Source organism: Capra hircus, chromosome 15 (genome assembly GCF_001704415.2).
Source record: "Capra hircus breed San Clemente chromosome 15, ASM170441v1, whole genome shotgun sequence".
Classification (NCBI taxonomy): domain Eukaryota; kingdom Metazoa; phylum Chordata; class Mammalia; order Artiodactyla; family Bovidae; genus Capra; species Capra hircus.
Window position 1 is genome coordinate 64,535,191 of NC_030822.1, and position 20,538 is coordinate 64,555,728.

General features: G+C 35.5%; 1 protein-coding gene across 2 annotated transcripts in view; it reads left to right on the forward strand.

Annotated features, from left to right (window-relative positions):
- Positions 1-13,566, forward strand: part of LOC102190533 (protein NPAT) — a 53,049-nt gene extending 39,483 nt beyond the window's left edge. For both annotated transcript variants that reach the window (XM_018059837.1, XM_018059838.1), the window contains 7 exons: positions 787-915; positions 3,132-4,799; positions 6,228-6,343; positions 6,419-6,527; positions 9,481-9,541; positions 9,643-10,798; positions 11,947-13,566. In XM_018059837.1, coding sequence (XP_017915326.1) covers positions 787-915; positions 3,132-4,799; positions 6,228-6,343; positions 6,419-6,527; positions 9,481-9,541; positions 9,643-10,798; positions 11,947-12,024 — 3,317 coding nt within the window. In that variant the 3' untranslated portion in view covers positions 12,025-13,566. The remainder of the gene's footprint in view (positions 1-786; positions 916-3,131; positions 4,800-6,227; positions 6,344-6,418; positions 6,528-9,480; positions 9,542-9,642; positions 10,799-11,946) is intronic.

The following is a 20,538-nucleotide window of genomic DNA, read 5'->3' on the forward strand; positions in this document are numbered from 1 at the left end:
TAAATGGTGAAATAACATTTCCCGGAGCATCTGGAGAAAGTTCCTATGTTTTCATATGAAAGAGTTTTTTCTTTCTTTTTAATTTTGTCTGCACTGGGTCTTCGTTGTGTGTGAGGCTCTCTAGTTGTGGCATGTGAGCTTAGTTGCTCTGAGGCATAGGGAATCTTAGTTCCCTAACCAGGGATCGAACCCACATGCCCTGTATTGGAAGGCTGATTCTTAACCACTGAACCACCAGGAAAGTCTTGTTTTTTCTTGAAGATACTTTACCTGTAAAAATAGATAGCAGTCTTGTGAGTGAGAGGGATAGTTGTGGGCAGTATTTCCAGTCATCAAAAATGTGTTGTGAAAAAAAAAAATGTGTTGTGGTCTACTACTATGCACACGTTATACTAAGTACTACTGTGCACACGTTATACTAAGCACAGTTGGATAATACAAAAGAAATAAAAATATTTGGCCATTGCCTTCCATCTTATGGCCTAGTGCAGTAGTGCTAAAAGTGTAGTCTCCCAACTAGCAGATCAGAATTATCTGAGAACATGTTAAAAATGCAAATTCTTGAACCTGTATATTATGATATATAGTAAAGTATAAGAACTACTGGTCTAGAGGAAAAATCATACTTGTCAATGATACATAAGGCAACATGTTAAAAACCATAATCAAAGGACTATAATTAAAACCAAACTTTAATATTTGCTGACCACTGTCAAGATGTATTAATTGATGCTTATTTTTATTTTGGTCATTTAACCAATTGTTTCCCTATTCCCGTTTTAACAGGTAAAACAAAGAATAATAAAAATATATCACAAGGTATTTGCAGTCAGCATATGGAAACCAATCCAAGTGTAGTCTTAGCAGGTGAAACTAATCTAGCAGTTAAAGGTACTTTTGAAACAGAAGAATCTGGTAAGAATTCAGTTTTGTTAATATAAATCCTAATATCAATCCCAAAATCTCTAAGGCAGAAAATGTTTAATTTGAAAATTGTTTGAGCTATTCCCACGCCCACTTGTTTCTTCCTGATGCAGTAGACTTGACATGCACAATTTGGTGTGACTGGTATTGACCAATTCAACCAAAGTCTAACTTCAAACATAATTTTTTGAGGCATATATTCATAATAAATCCCTAATATGTAAGGTTGATTTGTGGTATTAATCATCCAACCTAGTAAGCAAATACAGCTGAGTGTTCGGTATCTATCCCTCTTATTTAGAGGAAATTGTATACTCTCCTGAAGGTTCTGAATTAATAGATTTTATGAGGTTTTAGGTCATATTCCTGTATGTTTACTAAGTCACTTCTTACGTTTCTGCCTGCTAGAATACCAGTATAGCACATAATTGTCCTACAGTAACTGATGACAGGCAGTGAATATGTCTGTCTTAGATCTTTTATTTTGCCAAGTTTTTTAAAATTTCATTTTTGCGATGCATGCTAAGTCACTTTTCAGTTATGTCTGATTCTTTGTGACCCATGGACTATAACCCACCAAATTCTTCTGTCCATGGGATTTTCCAGGCAAGAATACTGGAGTAGGTTGCCATTCCCTTCTCCAGGGGGTCTTCCCCACCCAGGGATCAAACCCATGGTCTCTTAAATCTCCTGCACTGGCAAGCAGGTTCTTTACCACCAGCACCACCTGGGAATCCCGTAACACTCGCAGAAGTGTACAGTAAAAATATACTTTGCTCATTGAATTATCAGCAAGCAAATACCCACATAACAATCTCTCAGGTCAAAAATAGAATACTGTCAACACCACAAAAACGTCTGTTTATATACCTTTCCAACCACTATTCCTTTCATAACCATTATCCTGGCTTCCCTCATGTTATCCTGGCATCTCACGCTTGCTAAACTTTATGCCTGTTTGGTACCACTCTATCCATTTCTGTCTACACCAAGGTATGCCAATGTAATCTTTTCTGTTCATCTGTTCTTAAATCCCATTACTCCTTCCAATTCCATCAAAAAACGTCCTGACTTCCAAGTTTCACATTATGTCTTCCAAAACTTAGTTTTGGAATATATCAGACTATATTCCTACTGAGAGTCCTTTGCCTGTACCCAAGCCCAATCCTCCATTTCTTCTTAGGTTGAGTTGTAGTAGGATGTCTTTCTCATATATACTGTGTGTGGAAGATTGTACCCTGCCCTGCACAAAATGAAACTTGAAATCCTGTTTGCTAAGAAAGTCTCTTCCCATGTGATTAAAACTGACTACCTGGATATAATTTCTACTGATTTCCCCACAATAAGGATTTTCATGTGCTCCATACCCACTATTATGTTACCAGTGTCATATTAGCAGAATTTGATAATGGTTGCTATACATTTTTCTAGATTTTTCCCATTATATATTTCATATTGTTAATATTTTCTAAACTGTGAATGATGTATAACAGTATATCAGTATTTTCTCAAATGCCCTTTTTTCTAACTATTGCACTTCTTTTATTTGTCAAGGTCTCCTCATGACATACCTCTTTTATAACACTTTCTCACATTCCATAGGCTCGAAAAGGTGCCTTTGGTTCCTATATTGTTATAGTTATTAGCACGTTTTATTATGACTTTCTGTTCTGTATCTACCTCCCTTTCTAGATCACCAAGAGCAAATTGGGTCATTCATCTTTATATCCCAGTACCTATCATATGATTGATTTTCGGTGTGTAATAAATCTTAAACAGTACACAGTAACATCAAATGTTAGTTATGCAAAATGTACATAGCCCCATTTCACCTTCGTCATGAATATATCAGATAGTATGGTAGAAGTTGAAAAGTCAGCTGTTTTGAAAAAACTGTGTGTTTGTAGCCAGTTTTTATATATTGGTACATATTAAATGTTCTTAAAAGTATATATTTTTTTCTTCATATGTCATCTGTTTTCTAAAAAGCTTGAAAAACAATTTGACGTGTATAAACAGGCATCAGTGATAAGAGAAGTATCTGAATTTTTTGATACTCAGAAAATGAGAGAATTTATCATATTTCCATTTGCTGGTATGTCAAAGATTAGTCATCTCCTTGGCAAAATAGGTTTAACACTAAAGAAGACTACCTCAGGCTGTTATACACACTCACCATATGTTTCTGCCATCCTAATATTTTGCAGATGATCCATCTGGTCAACCCTCATTTTGTACTTCCTATCAAAATGAAGACACATCAAATGTTTTGAAGAATGGCAGCAACCATGATGAGCTTAGACAGGAAGCCCAGGAACATTTTTCCCACATAGACACTAGCATCCAGAAAAAGGCATTTAAAACAGTTGTATCTACTGAACAGAAGTGTAACCTTGATATTACCTTTGAGTCTGTGCCTAGTTTGAGTGACTTTAATGAAAGAGTAAACTCTGATGCTGAATGTAATCAGCATTGTGCTGAATTATACACCAGTCAGATGTCCACTGAGACTGAAATGGCTCTGGAAGTTGAAAAGAATTCTTTGTCTCCAAGTGTACAGAATGAGTCTCAGTTACAGCCTCATCAGTCACCTATACCAATAAGTTCAGTTGTTTCCCTTGGTGGTGAAACTAACAGTGAGAACTTAATTCTTTCTGGAAAAACTTCTCAACTTTTACCCCAAAATATTCCATTAGCTGGAAAGGCATCTAAAAAAGGTCAGTTTTGTGAAAGTTCTGATGATACAAGAAGACTTAAAGCTGATTTCCATGATTCCAAGTCACCAGATTCTAGAGAAATTCATCAGAATAAAATTGAAATTAATAGTGTGTTACCAGTTGCATCACAGCAACTTGCAGATTGCCAAGATAATTCTTCACTTCAGATATTACCTGCACCTATTGAAAATTCGGGTTTAACTGTATCTGAACAAAAAGTAGAAATTCACCTTGAAGATTCAGTGTCTTCAATTAAACAACCGTCTAATCATTCATCATCTGTTGAGTTAAATCATACAATACATGAAACTCAGTCCTCCAAGTCTGAAAAAGCTTCTTTGGATTCACAAGAGCCTTCATCCTCTGTAAAAGAAGATGGAGAAAGTATTTTTCTCTCTTTAGGTGAAAATAACTGTGAAGAAGTTACAATGATGCCTTCAGAAAGTAATCCTATGGAAGATAGACATTCTCTTCCTTCAGAATCTGTGTGTTCTTCAGTGAGGGAGTCTCATCCTGAGTCCCAGAATACTAATAATAAACCTGCTAACGACAAATCTACAGAGATAGATGCATCAAATATAGTCTCTCTGAAAATTATCATCAGTGATGATCCATTTGTTTCCTCAGATACTGAGCTTAACAGTGCGGTTTCTAGTATCAGCGGAGAAAACTTGCCAACTATAATTTTGTCTTCTCCTGCTAAATCACCTTCCAGAAGTGCAGAATTAGTTAAATGCCTGTCTTCAGAAGAAACCACAGGTGCTATCTCATCTGCTGAAGGAACTGGGGATTCAGCCTCAATGGAACAGAGCCTTTTAGCACTCAAACCTGAAGACTCTACAGTAAACAACATGCAGAATGAAGACAGCATTGCTCTTTCAACCAATGTTACGCCATGTGTTTCCAAGGATGGGGGATACATACAGTTAATGCCAGCTACGAGCACAACTTTTGGCAATTCAAGTAATATTTTGATAGCTACCTGTGTAACTGATCCAACAGCCTTAGGCACAACTGTCAGTCAGTCAAATGTTGTGGTGTTGCCTGGAAATTCTGCACCTATGACTGCTCAACCTCCACTATCTCAATTACAGACACCCCCAAGGTCAAATAGTGTATTTGCTGTCAATCAGGCTGTGTCACCCAACTTTTCACAAGGTAACTAAGAACATCATAGTAAAGTTCATTTCTCTGGAATGGGATCAACTTTCATTTGTGTGTGTAGTGATTGATTAGAAGGTAATAAATCATGGATGATAGTATAAGATTCAGAAATTTGTCAGCTCTGGAATTCAGTGGTTTACTTTTTCACTTCTTTCCACACTTCTCAGTCCATGTCTAAGCTACAAGAAAAAGAGAGCAGTGGGGAGGCTAATTCATCAAAAAGCTGTATACCTACTAAAACCCAATGTTGTAGGAGATTTTTCTTAAATAGCTGTTAACAGTCTTGGTTTTCCAGAAATTTATTACCTATGTGGACAGACTTCCAAGACAAAAACTTGAATTTCTCCCTCTGTAATACCCTTTGTAATTTCTCACTATTTTCCACCTTTGAAAATTGATCCCTGTCTTTTGAATTCTTTGTTTATAGGAGGACTTGAGGCATTTATGACATGCCATTTTATCTGTAGTTCGTGATTGAATGCCTGTCATAGTGGTCGTTCTTGACTGTATGTTCCTTGTAGGTGGAGTTTGTGGTGCGTTCATCTACACTTCTTATTTATTGATTCCCAAGCTCTTTCCCCCCCTTTTTTTTTTTCTTTTTACATTTAGGCATACAGTTAAAGCAGATTAAATATCAGCAGTTAAGTATCAAGCCTGATGGATCTAAAATTAAAGAAAGGGTCGAAATTAGTAGGCCGTGTGTGTCTCTAGCCAAAGTTTAGAGAAATAAGTAGTATTTGGAGTAAAAGGAAGGGAATCTTAAACAGCACAAGGATAGGTAGGTATTTGAGAGACTGAAAAGTGTTCATGAAGGTGAGGAGATCAAACTTACAGGGGCAGTTAATGAATTTATTAGGAAAAGATTCATTTACAGGACAGGGTTAAATGAATTATGATAGCTATAGACCATATGGTTGACATTTCCATGTGAACATTGTACTTTCCCCCACAGTTTTGACTGGTTGCTCACTTATCTGGACCTTTTTGGACAGATACCACTGACATAATAGTTTGGGTTTGATTTATCAGTCTTCAGTTAGGACCTAATTTTATGGTAAAAGATTCAGACCTGAAACCTGTACTACCAACTTTTCAGTCAATTTCACTGTTTTTTCTAGAGGGGAATCAAGGTTACAACTCTAATATGATCTCCTGGCTATAGAGTCTTATGTTTATTCATGATGTTTAGCTTGACTAAGTGCCATAGAATACTTTACTTCAGATTGACTTTTTCTCAATTTGTTAGCCTTGCTGTTGTCCCTAAATTAATTATTTTAAAGAGAGTAGATTTATATAAAAAGTAATTTATAATTGTATAGAATTTATTTCAAATTAATCATTACTTTGGTGCCTTGTATTTGTGAGAGAAAAATCGCATTTTATTGAGAATTGTTGTTTTTGTTGTCATCGTTGTTTTTGAAGGATCTGCCATTATAATTGCTTCTCCAGTCCAACCTGTACTTCAAGGAATGGTGGGAATGATTCCTGTGTCTGTGGTTGGACAGAATGGAAATACCTTTTCTGCTCCTCCTCGGCAGGTAAGATTTATGAACTGAAAATGGCTCGGTGCCATTTTTCAAACAAAATACAATTAATGGCTTCTTCTCTTCTAGGTCCTTCATATGCCTTTGGCAGCACCTGTATGCAATAGAAGTATCTCTCAATTCCCTATCCCTCAAAAATCTTTGAAGAGTCAGGGACTAAAAAACAAACCTTGTACAGGTATGTTTTTGAGTTGATTCATGTCAACTTTATGTAATGCTTTTGTTTTTTGTTTTCTTTAATACTGATAGCTTTCCTAACAGTGATTGTCCAAGCTTTGCTTAAAGTTTTCTGCAGTAATTAGAAAAAAAGACAAATGGAACAGAACAGAATTTAGAAAGAGATCATGTATTTATAGGAACTTGTATGTAGTAGAGATAACATCAGAAGTCAGAAGAAATAGAATGGTTTGTTTAATAAATGAAATCTGCTAGCTGTTATGTATTACAGGGAAAAAATAATCTCTTCCTCACACTATATATAAAATTAGGAATTCCAAGAAGATTAACAGGTAAAAGTGAACCGCAAAACAAATAATAAAAGAAAATATAGGGGAAGAATCCTAATGAGGGCAGAAATAAAGTATTCCTTTTGAAAAATTAAAAAAGAATAACTTATAAATTGAAAAAATTTGATAATGCTGACTACTCTAAAGTTAATGATTTTTAGTACAACAAAAGACAGCATATGCATGAGATTTTCATTCAAGATCTTTATGAATATTGTGCTGAGTTCTCAAACTTCTCTAGCTCAGACTTAATCTTCATGGGTGACAAAATGCCTAACCTTCAGAACTTTTGACTTATTTCATTTCTAAGTCTTTTAAATATTCTTTTCAGCCAATCCCTCCCATCCCTTTACCTTTAATTTTTTATTAGACCTATGTAATTTTTAACAGTCACCTCTCTCAAAATACTCTCATTTTCATGGATATACCATTGAATCTGTGTTCAACCAGTGAGAGCTCTTACTACCTGAACCCTTACCTTTACCTGAATTTTCACTTGGGTTCATTTCCTTCCCTATCCTGGCTAAATCCCACAATCTACCACATCAGCCACTTTTCCCACTATTCTAAACACTTTGATATTCACATTCTTCTAACATGTCTGCTTGACACCCTCTAGTCATGGATCTGTGCAGCCAACGATTTCTATGCCTTTATACCTGGGCTTCTTAGCATTGCTTTAGAACATCACTTTGCTGACAAAGGTCCGCATAGGCAAAGTTAAGGTTTTTCCAGTAGTCAAGTACAGATGTGAGAGTTGGACCATAAAGAAGGCTGAGTGCCAAAGAATTGATGTTTTGAATTGTGCTGAGGAAGACTCTTAAGAGTCTGTTGGAATACAAGGAGATCAAACCAGTCCATCGTAAAGAAAATCAACCCTTGAATATTCATTGGAAGGACTGATGCTGAAGCTGAAGCTCCAGTACTTTGGCCACCTGATGCGAAGAGCTGACTCATTGGAGAAGCCCCTGATGCTCGGAAAGATTGAAGGCAGGAGGAGAAGGGGACGACAGAGAAGGAGATGGTTGGATAGCATCACTGACTCAATGGATATGAATTTTCACAAACTCCAGGAGCTAGTGAAGGCTAGGGAAGCCTGATGTGCTGCAGTCCCACGGGGTCTCAAAAAGTCAGACACGACTTAATGACTGCAGAAGTGATGCCATTCAGTAACACTTAAAATTTTCTCACCCTCACTGCCATTTAGTGATCATTGTAAATGTTTACCTGTCTTCCTTTTCTCCCATTTCTCCTTCATACTGTGTCATACTTCCACAGGTTTTCTCACATCTATTCAGTCACTACTGTCCTCACTCTAAGCCAATGATTTTGCTTTTTATCAATAGTAAAGTCCATTTTTTCACATCACTCCCACTTAATATGTACCCATTCATCTAAAATCATTCTTTCCTTTTTGGTTCTTTCTTAGAGAAATATTTCATTCTTTTTAAGGTTAATGCAGTCTACCTTCTGTCTTCTGTGTATCTTCATCTTTTCTTTCTTTGGCCCCTTCCCTCTGTGGCTGTTCAACTATGGATACAAGGACCATTCCCACCATTCCTTTAGGTTTTTTCCACCTACCAGTCCTTTATCCCCAACCTTCTTTATCTCCCAGTCTTCATCCATATTATGTCCTTTCTCATCTTTCTATTAAAACTGTTTAAAGTCACCAGTGACCTCCTAATACTGCCATATGCATTGGGTGTTTTCCATTCTTACCTTACTTTACTTCCCTCTGACAGTTGATACTGTGGGTAGCTTCTAGAATGAATGCATTCCTCCTTTTCTAATTTTATGTAACTTAAGATCTACATACTCTATATATCTAAGTCTCACTTCTTCCTCAAAAACCTCTTCTGCCTACCTTTTTCCTCTTGGTTAGTGTCAACATGTATTCCTTGTTTATTTTTCACATCCGTGCGAGTGCCCATCTGTAAGACCTTCATCATCTCCTACCTCTAATATTTTTAGCCATCTAACTAGAATTCCTGTTTCTAATTCATCTTCTGTGCTGTTGCTAGAGTGACTTCTAAAACAAATCTATTCATGCATCATCCCTAGTTAAAACTCTTAAAAGATTCTCTGTTAAACCTTTTGAGTAATACACAAAGTCCTCCACAATATCATCTTTGCTTTCCTTTCCAGCTTCATATCTTGCTGCCCTTCCACATAAACTCAGAAGCCCTTGGAAATTAAAATATGGATATTAAAACTCCAGAGCATGTCATCTGAGTGACATAGGCTTGCAAACATGACACCTTAAATAAGCCTTCTGTCTTAATTTTTAAATAGAAATAAAGTGTTTTCTTTAAATAACTTTTAAGTACTGCCCTTAACTACTACATTGATCATTGTAATTTGTAGATCGAAGACTGGATTCACTTTTGCCTGGAGTTGAAGCAGGTCATTTGTTACATATTTATACTTCTTCAGTAAAATGATCATCTTGTATATACTACCAAGGTGTTTTTTTAGATCCAGTATGTGAAAGTATTTCATTTTTTAAATTAGCTATAGCTTAAATTTTTCTCATGATGTCAGATTCTGTGATCTGTTCTATTTCCTTTCAGAAAAATGTACTTTCAGGAATGTTTTCCTTTTCTAATTAACTGTTTATAATTCCAGGGAAACAGGCAAATAATTTGGTGGATTCATCAAGTCACTCAGTTGGATGTCATGCACAGCGGTGAGCATAAAAGTAGTTTCTGTCTTAGAGTATTTGAATGCTCAAGTTAAAAACAAAGAATTTCTTTATGTGGCTAAAAAACAAATTTTTTTTTCTTGTAGAACTGAAGTTTCTGACAAGATTATGGCCACAGATCTTGGGAAAAAATTGGAAGAAACCACAGTTCCCTTCTCAGTAGAAAGTACAGTTCCAGTTAGCAAGCCATTTGAAAGCCACAGACGCGTGCTCTGTTTTGATAGCACTGCTTCTCCTGTGGCAAATACACAGGGGACAAATCAAAAGTTGGTGTCCCAAAGCAAAGAAAGGAATGACATTTCATTTTCTAACCTTGACGCACCCATTGTGTCCTCCACCTTAAAACCCCCTGCTAATAATGCTGTCAAAAGAGAGCGGGAGAAACCTTCTATGCCTAAAAATTTCTCTAAATCAGAAACTGCCATTGGCAGACATGCCACCGTAAAAGAAACTCAGTCAGAAAAGAAAGTTTCACCAACAGAAACTATACTTGAATCTTTCCATAAAGCAACAGCTAATAAGGAGAATGAACTGTGCAGCGATGTGGAAAGGCAGAAAAATCCAGAAACTTCAAAACTGTCTAATGGGCAGCAAAATGGGGGTGTGCGGAATGAGAAAACTGTAACTTCACTTCAAGAGCTCACCAGAAAACAAGGCACATCCTCAAACAGTAAAAATATCTTTTCAGTAGGTGCACCTGTGAAGGATTTGAAACCAGAACAAACCAGGTCTGCCAGTTCTTTGATTAACCCGCTCACCAAACACACCACAGAAATGTTACAAGATATTCAGTGGCATAGCCCAGTAAATAGACTCACAGATAGTACTGATTTATCTATACCCCGAACATCTGGCTCAGGAGCAGGGGAAAAACTTAAAGAAGAACCTACAGATGGTATCAAGGTCCCTTCTAGTAGGCGTTTTGGTGAAGACAGCATGCCCAAAGTAATGGTCCCTCCTGTCACGCCAGACTTGCCTGCTTGCAGCCCTGCCAGTGAAACAGGGAGTGAAAACAGTGTGAACATGGCTGCCCATACATTAATGATTCTCTCCAGAGCAGCCATCTCTAGGACTACTTCATCTACTCCTCTAAAAGACAATACCCAACAATTTAGAGCATCTTCACGGAGCACCACAAAAAAGCGGAAAATTGAGGAATTAGATGAGCATGAGCGAAACTCCCGCACTTCTAATAAAAGTCTCGCAAATTCATCAATGCCAATGAAAAAGAAGAAGATTAAGGCAAGTGTGAAAGTCTTTAATTTCAAAACCACACACTGCCCTTTCAGCGCTCAGGTTAAAGGTCTCATCATTTTTTGCCATAGCTACTTAACATTTAATCAAGATAGCTTTGGGTTTTGATTGACAAAATACATTCTCTAGCAGTATCTCTCAGCCATTGTGGTACTCAGAAGTTAAGTAGGTGAAACATTTCCAAACAATTGCTAAGGCATTTATTTATAAACATCTTCCTTGGGAAAAGGTGTTTGGCGGAAAGAATGACATAACATGAAAAATTGGGAAGCCACTGTTATTTGTAATTATCAGGTGAAAACTGCTGTGCAGCCCCTTCATCTTAGGTTTCTTTCCCATGTCCTGCCATCTCTTCCATAGATTCTTATACTTCTTAATATTTAGAGCAATGTAAAAGTTAAATTTACCTGTCTTTAACCATGCTTACCTGAGGAAAGTAATATAGGATTATCACTGATAAATTAAAGTCATTTTTCCTCAATCTGTTTAGCCATTTGGTAAGTGGAATATGAAAAGAAAGGTTTAAAATGTCATAAAGGAAGTACCATATCAAGGAAAGAATCCTGGTTTCTGAGCCTGGGCTGAATCCTGCATCTCCTGCTTATTGGTTCTCCTGCTTATTGGTTCTATTACCATTATTAAATAGCCTGTAACATCTCTTGAGTCTTAACTGCATCATTGGACATGAGGTTACACACATCTTACCCAATGGCTGTGAGACTAAATGTAGTATTTATAAAGTGCCTGGAGTATATTAAATATTTGGAACTTGAAAAGTACTTGTTAATCTTAAAATCTTAGTAAAACTTTCTGAGGTTTATGGTTTAGCAGTAATGAATACCTTATTAGCATGTTCTATCTTGTCTCTTTCAACATTCATATACTCTGAATTTGTATAATGTTTTGTGCTCTAAAATAATGTTGAGGTACCATTGAAGTATAGTTTATTAAACTTGGATTTATAACAAATTGTGTCTACCTTTCTGTATAACTAAAATTCTAATGAACTAAACTGTTTCGACAAAAATTTTGGTAGTGTATGAAGTTCTACATGACTTAATAAGAAAGCTAGCTCTTGGGCCTTGTTTAAGTTTGATATGTCAACTTAGTTCATTTTTTCTTTTTTTTTTTGACAGAAAAAGAAGCTACCCAGTTCATTTCCAGCTGGAATGGATGTGGACAAATTTTTGTTATCATTGCATTATGATGAGTAAATATTGTAAACATATAAGAACAGTGGCTATTTAAAACTATGATTCCTTAAACTATGAGTGTAGGGAATGAGATACTGACAGAATCTGAGAGCATGACCTGCACTTTCTTTCCTTGTACTGAAATTTCACTTTATTTCTAAATCATGCTGTTTTAAAGCAGCTTCCTAGTTTGTAAATAGATGTACCTGGTATTGTGGAAAAAACATTTGCAGAAATGTAAGTAAAGCCAATCTGCAGAACTGTATAGCTTTAACAATTGCATCTTGTTAATATTGTGTAAATCTTGTTGAAATAGAGGTTAAATCAGCCTGATGTTCTTTTATTTTTTGATTTCTTATGATCTCTGATTTTGAAACTTACTCATCTGGAACAGTTTCTCACTTTGAGTGGGAAAATTACACTTTTCCTTATAAATTGCCTTCAGTACTTGTCCTGCATCTATCTGAAGACAGCCAGTAATTAGTGCAGAAGTGATAAGGAATTCAAATGGTAATAAAGTAACCAGAAATTAACGATTTGGGGTTTTTTTCTAGAGTGAATACTTTGCCACTCCTGACAATTGCAGTAAAGATTGTATTCCTAAAATTTTACACTTTGTCTCTTCTGGTTGTTCCGGTCTCTTTGTTTTAAGGAGAGAATATTAATGGCCATTTGAACACCGTTCGAGTGTTCTGATCTTTCATTTATAACTTGTAAGATCTTTTACAGAACTTTAAGCATTTAGACTATTGAGCCATAAAAAGTTTAGTTATGTAGTAGTTGAAATTTCTTGGTATGTATATACTTCTCCCCTAAATACTGGGGATTTAAAGAATTGCACTAATTCATAAACTTTTTACATAGTAGTGACCAATGCACATTTAATTTAAATTTTGTGTTCTATGTTAAAGCTTGTATGGAGGATTATCTTCTGTTGTCCTTTTAGAAAGCCATGTCCATCATAAGATGTAAAAAGAGAAATCATAGTTTTCTATTTTAATTTAGTTTCTCCTAAAATGGGCTGTGTTACACTTGGATAGAGGATGCTGTCTCTGTACCCCTTATTATAGAGTTACTCTCAAAAGGTCCTTAAGGAGAATGAAAGAGGTGCCTTCTGTATGTTAGACTCACACACATCAGTCAAGTTGAAGAATTGGTTTAAACCTTTAAATGAGTACAGAAATTATAATTCATACTTAACCAATTGTGCCTAGATTTTAAAGTATGTTCTCTTAAGTGCGTTCTGTTTTGTTTAATATCAGTATATGCAAGGTTTTTTCTGAAAATGTCTATATTTATGAGTTATTTTCCTCAACCTTTTCTTTTTTTTTTTTTGATACTGGGCCTTTAACATCCTACTTCCTACTTTAACACAACAGTTCTCAATGTGGAAATCACGTCTTGCTGAACCTTACTGCAGAAATTTGTGTTGTAATAAATTTTTATGATATGGAAGTGGTCTGTTTCTAAAGAACTAGGGGTAGTTAATACAGTTAATGTTTATTTAACTCAGCTTGATACTGTACAGTTAGGTTTGAATAAATATTTTCATTAACTTCAAAAGTTTGAATTCTTTCATATTGGCAGTCATTCTAGTTTAGATACTTTTAATAAATCCCTTTGCAAGTCAGTTCTTGTTTTCAGAAGTTTACATAATGCTGAAGATTATCAATTTTCTTCTCATTCAATTAATTTGTATATGCTAAGTACTAAGAATTCATATACTAGTAAACTCACTTTCTTCAGGATTTTTTTTTTTGTTCACTTGGCCAGGATCCACTAGATAAATAGTATAAAGATAATCTGTATTCAGAGCTTTCATTTATGTTCAAGAACAAAACCATAATTCCCATTTTACCTTAAAAGTCAAAATGTGCTAGACTTAATTGATGTACCTCGTACTCTATTTTTGCAACTACATGTAAGTCCACTGTTTATTTGGACATTAGTGTATTCGGTTGTATGCCAAATCTTAGAAGACTTGTAATTAAAATACTTGATTGTTTTAGCCCTGTATATTGTTAGAACCATTTAGTAAGTATGTTGAAATTGCACGTTAGTTCAAGTCCATCAGCATTCAGCCAAAGGCTAGATGTCATGACTAGTAGGAAGACCAAGGTTAAGCTTTGATAAAAGAAGTCATTTTAAAAGCACTTTGCTATATATTCTACGTTCATCGTTTTTCAAGCCACCATCTTTCAGTCTCAGACTTAACTTACTGAAATTACGTATCAAATTTTGACTTTAGTATTATGCTTTCTCTTTTAATAGAATTTCCTCTTTTTGTAAATATTGGATAACATTTTTGCATACTTTCTGGTCTTTTTGTCCTAAATTATTTTTTCTACATAATTGAACTTAAAACTGTAAATACAACTTCCTTGTTTTTTATTTTTACTTCAAATAATATCAAGCATTATCCAGTTTTTAGCTCTTATTAAAAAATAACTAGCAGTGAACATGTTCGTAAATAAATATTTATGTTTTCTATTATTTCCTTAGGCAATATTTTAGAGGATGGAATTACCAAGTCAAAAACTTAGTGTACATCTTTTCAAGGATCTCAATACATTTTGCCAAATTCTTTAGAAAACTTTATTTCAGTTTATATTCCTGGCAGGAAATTGTCATTTCTTCCATAGCACATCCTTATCTCTTACCACAAATAATATTCAACTGTATCATTATTGGTTTCTATTAACTTCTTACTTCTTGATTTGTTAAAATTAGGATAAGCTCTTCATCTATATGTAGTTTGTTTCGATACCTGATACGAAGAAAGAATCAGTACATTTTCCCCTAAATATTTAACATTTGACTCATATAACTGCTTGAAATAAGTTTATCTCTTCACATACATGTATAATGTCTCTTACCCTACATGGATTCCCAGTCTCTTTATTCACAATTCTAAAATCCAGAATGTCTGACAGCTAATTTTTTCCCTTAAGTTTAGCATCAAAATTCATTTCAAGGCAAAATCTGACCTGGTTTGATCTGAGGCTACATGAATCTTTGTATCTTTTGAAACAAATATTCATATTTTTCTGGAAAAATAGTAATAAAGAGGTGTTTGATACATATGTTACTTCTAAAAAATCCTAAATATTCTGAATGCTGACACCCAGTTAGCCAGAGAGTTATAAAATCAAAGGTTTTGTACCTATATTAATAAATTTGTATACATATAAATATAGTATATAGTATAGTGTATAGATTATTTTGTGCCATTGATGAAAGCATTATAGCTTTGTGTCTATTGTAACTATTCTGATTTTTTTCAAGAATTCATCTCTTTTATGCTTCCAGACTAACTTTAGAATCACTTGTATTTTTTCCAAGTTAAAATGATACTTGAATATTCATTTGAAATACATTAACCCTATGAGTTAACTGATACTGAAAGAAGCTAAAAGTAATATGGTATATATCCATAATTTTGTAGTTATCCCTAGTCTCATAAATTTCTTGTTAAAATGGATATTATGGTGTTTTTGCTATTTTTAGGGAACTGCATTCCAGTATTTTAACTAAGTAAAATTTTTATGGAAACCTAACAGGGAAAAGGTGCATAAAATATTGTTATATAGTTCAGTGAATTTTCTAAAAGTACACAAATCACCAAGATCAAGACTAGAATATTATCAGTACCCTAGAATCACCCCATATTCCTTCAAGTAACTAACTGCTAACCCCACAGGTGATTATTCTGACTTCTTAAAACTATAGTTTTAGCTCTTCTTAGCTTTGCATAGATAGATTATCAGGATATAGTGAGTTTTACTTCTCTTGCACAGTCGAGATCCATTCACGTTGTATCTAAATCAGTTGTCATCATTATAGTGATTTTTCATTGTTTTTATCCACATTGTATTGTACCACTGTTAATCTTTTGTGTATTTGAACATTTAGATTATTTCCAGTTTGGAGCTGTTATGAACAGAACTCCTGTGAATATCCCTGTGCATGTTTTTTGATGAATGTATTACACTTTTCACTTGTGTGTGTATATATATATATTTAGGAGGGGAGTGTTGGGTTATATGGTTGCATATATCTAACCTTGCTCAGATTTTTCAGTTTGCAGAGTGGCTATACTAAATTACATGACTGTCAACAGTGTAAGGAGAGTTCCAATTGTCAATCGCTGTTGATACAATTTCTTTTTCAGATGGATATCTAAAGTCTGAATATTTTGCCATTTTTTCTTCTAAGTTTTATTCAACCTTTTATATTTTGATAAATTGTCCATCTATAATGGATTTCCCATTTGTATATCCAGTTAACACACTACAATTTGTTGAGAGGGATTCCCAGGAGGAGCAGTGGTAAAGAATCCACCTACTGATGCAGGAGATGTGGGTTTAATCCCTGGGTCAGGAAGATTCCTTGGAGGAGGAAACAGCAACCCATACTAGTATTCTTGGAAATCCCAAGGACAGAGAAGCCTGGTGGGATACAGTTCATGGGGTGGCAAAGAGACAAGACTTAGAACAGCATGGCATCTACAGCACATTTATTAAGAAAGATGATCCTTTCCCAAATACGTTGTACTGTTATGCTCTCATAAGCTGGTAAACTGAGTATCTGTGGATTTGCTTCTGGACTCCCAGTCTGTTTCATTGGGCTGTTTTTGTAAAGATATACCAGTAGTGCAACACCTTAAGTACTGTAGGAAGTCTATTTTGTGTCTTTTTGGACCCCTTATGGAATGGACTTTATGGAGCTAATGACTTTGCTGATGCTTATTTTTTCATTTGCTAAAGATTAATTGTTTCAATATAATTATTTTCTAGTCTCTTCTTTGTTGCTGTTCAGTCACCAAGTTGTGTCCAACTCTTTGTAGCTCCACAAACTGCAGCATGCCAGGCTTCCCTGTCCCTCACCTTCTCCTGAAGTTTGCCCAAGTTCACATCCATTGTATCAGTGATGCCATCCAACCATCTCTTCCTCTGTTACCCCCTTCTCCTGCCCTCAGTCTTTCCTAGCATCAGGGTCTTTTCCAGTGAGTCAGCTGTTCATATCAGGTGACCTAAGTACTGGAGCTTCAGCATCAGCATCAGTCCTTCCAGTGAGTATTCAGGGTTGATTTCCTTTAAGATTGACTGGTTGGATCTCCTTGTAGTCCAACGGACTCTCAAAAGTCTTCTCCAACACCACAGTTCAAAAGAATCAATTCTTTGGTGCTCTGTCTTTATGGTCCAGGTCTCACATCTGTACGTGACAACTGGAAAGACTATAGCCTTGACTATATGGACCTTCGTCCGCAAAGTGATGTCCCTGCTTTTTAATGTTCTGTCTAGGTTTGCTGTAGCTTTTTCCTGCCGAGAAGTAATATTCATGGCTTCAGTCACCATCCACAGTGACATTAGCAGGAAATCTGTCAGTGCCTCCACTTTGTCCACTTCTATTTGTCATGAAGTCATGGGCAGGATGCCATGACCTTAGTTTTTTTAATGTTAAGTTTTAAGCCAGCTTTTTCACACTCTTCGTTCACCTTCATCAAGAGGCCCTTTAGTTCTTCTTCACTTTCTGCCATTAAAGTGGTATCATCTGCATATCTAAGGTTGTTGGTATTTCTCCCGGAAATCTTGATCCAGCCCGTAACTCATCTAGCCCAGCATTTCACATGATGTGTTCTGTGTATAAGTTAAACAAACAGGGTGACAATAAAAAGCCTTGTACGCCTTTCTCAATTCTGAACTAGTCAATTGTTCCATATAAGTTCTAACTGTTGCTTCTTGACCCACATAGAAGTTTCTCAGGTGACATGTAAGATGGTCTGGTATCCCGTCTCTAAAAGTTTTCCAGTTTATTATGATCCATAGAGTCAAAGCCTTTACCATAGTCAATGAAACAGTAGTACATGTTTTTCTGGAACTACCTTGCTTTCTGTATGATCCAATGGATGTTGGCAATTTTGATCTCTGGTTCCTCTGCCTTTTCTAAACCCAGCTTGAACATCTGGAAGTTCTCGGTTCACATACTGCTGAAGCCAGCCTAACTTGAAGGATTTTGAACATAAGCTTACTAACATGGGAGATGAGTGTAATCTTAGGAATTGGGATGAAGACCTCTCCAGTCTTGTGGCCCCTGCTGAGTTTTCCAAATTTGCTGACATATTGAGTGCAGCACTTTAATCGCATCTTTTAGGATTTTAAACAGCTCTGCTGGAATTCCATCACCTCCACTAGCTTAATTGGCAGCAGTGCTTCCTAAGGCCCATTTGACTTCATAGTGCAGAACGTCTGGCTCTGGGTGGATGACCCCATGTGGTTATCTGGGTCATTAAAATCTTTTGTACATTTCTATACATGCTTGCCATCTCTTCTTGATCTCTGTTTCTATTAGGGCTATATGGTTTCTCTCCTTTATTGTGTCCATCTTTGGATGACATTTTCCTTTGATACTTCCAGTTTTCTTGGAGACCTCTAGTCTTCCCCTCCAGATGTTTTCCTGTTTCCTTCCATTATTCATTGGAGAAGGTTTGCTTGTCTCTCTTGCTATTCTCTGGAACTCTGCATTTAGTTGCGTGCACCTTTCCCTTTCTCCCTTGCTTTTTGCTTCTCTTCTTTCCTCAGCTACTTGTAAGGCCTCCTCAGACAACCACTTTGCTTTCTTGCATTTCTTTTTCTTTGGGATAGGTTTGTTTGCTGCCTCCTGTACAATATTATGAACCTCTGTGCATGGTTCTTCAGGCATTCTGTTTACTAGATCTAATCCCTTGAATCTATCTGTCACCTCTACTTAATATTCATAGGGGATTTAACTCGTACCTGACTGCCTTAGTGGTTTTCCCCGCTTTCTTTAGGTCAAGCCTTAATTTTGCTATAAGGAGCTGATGATCTGAGCCACGGTCAGCTCCAGATCTTGTTTTTGCTGACTGTATAGAGCTCCATCTTGCTCTACAAAGAATGAATGTAATCAATCTGATTTCGGTATTGTTTTTGATGTCCATGTATAAAGTCATCTCGTGTTGCTGGAAGAGGGTGTTTGCTATGACCAGTGTGTTCTCTTGGCAAAACTCTGTTAATCTTTGCCCTTCTTCATTTTGTACTCCAAGGCCAAACTTGCCTGTTACTGCAGGTATCTCTTGACTTCCTACTTAGGCCTTCCAATCCACTATGATAAACAGGACATTTTTTGGTGTTCTAGGTGGTCTTGTAGGTCTACATAGAACTGATCAACTTCAGCTTCTTTTCTTCACACCTTCAATTTCTTCTTACAACAAATAGTTATTTCTGTTATAACTAATAAAGATCAAAGTAGGCTTTCTTGTCTTATTCTTTAATAGGAATGCCGAGTATAATTTTGGCTTTTGTTTGTAGTGTTTTAAGAATTTCTGTCGGGAGTTCCCTAGTGGCCCAGTGGTTAGGATTTGGGGCTTTCATTACCATGGCCTGGTTTCAATTCATGGTCAGAGAACTGAGATCCTATGAGCCACCAGCCAAGAAAAATGTAAAAATACTATATCAGGATTATCTGTTCAACCTCGTTGGATGCTCTTCTAATATCAATTATTTTTATTAAATAAAAATTAAACCCAGAATTTCTTTTTCTATTTCTAACCCTAATATTGTATACTTTGTAGTCTTAGGTCACTGGAACATAATAAGCATTTTAACATCTAGCTGCTACTCTAGCTGATGCTGATTTTTATTTTATGTGACTTTTTTTTAAATGGATAGTTGGTTTACAATGTTACGTTAGTTTCAGATGTATAGCAAAATATTCAGTCATATATATATTATATATGTGTGTGTGAATATATATTTTTTTCAGATTTTTCCCTTATAGGTTATTACAAAATATTGAGTATAGGTCCCTGGGCTATATAGAAGATCCTTGTTTGTTGTCTCTTTTATTAGTAGTTGTGTGTATATGTTATTCCTATACTCCTAATTTATCCCTCCCCCACCATTGCTCCTGTGGTAACCATAAGTTTGTTTTGTATGTCTGTGGGTCTGTTTCTCTTTTGTAGTTCATTAGTGTTTGGTTTTTTTTTTTTTCAGATTTCACATATAAACAATATCATATATTTGTCTTTCTCTTTCTCGGCTTAGTTCTCTTGGTATAATAATTTCTAGGCCTATCCGTGTTGCTGCAAACAACATGATTTCATTCTAATAACTAATGTATATATATATATATATATATATATCATATTTTCTTTATTCATCTGCAGAAGGACATTTAGGTTCCTTTCATGTCTTGATGTAACAGTTTATTTAGAATGGAATACAAAATTGAAACTAAATCACCAATAAATTATCTAAGACTGAAAGCTTTTGCAGAAGCAGTTCATTTTCCCCTAGTTTTCTTTCAATCTGATTGTTCTTGTCAGACTTATGAGTTTTTACTGAATTAAATTATATTTTCTAATTTTTGCTTTTGTTCTCTTCAAATTACATGTAATTTTTTTCTAACAAAATCACCTCTTGACATTTAAAAACATTTTTTTCTGATTCACTAATTGCTTATTGTTTCTTATTTTTCCTAAGCATTTGGTCAACAAACAATAAGAATTTAGTTCTG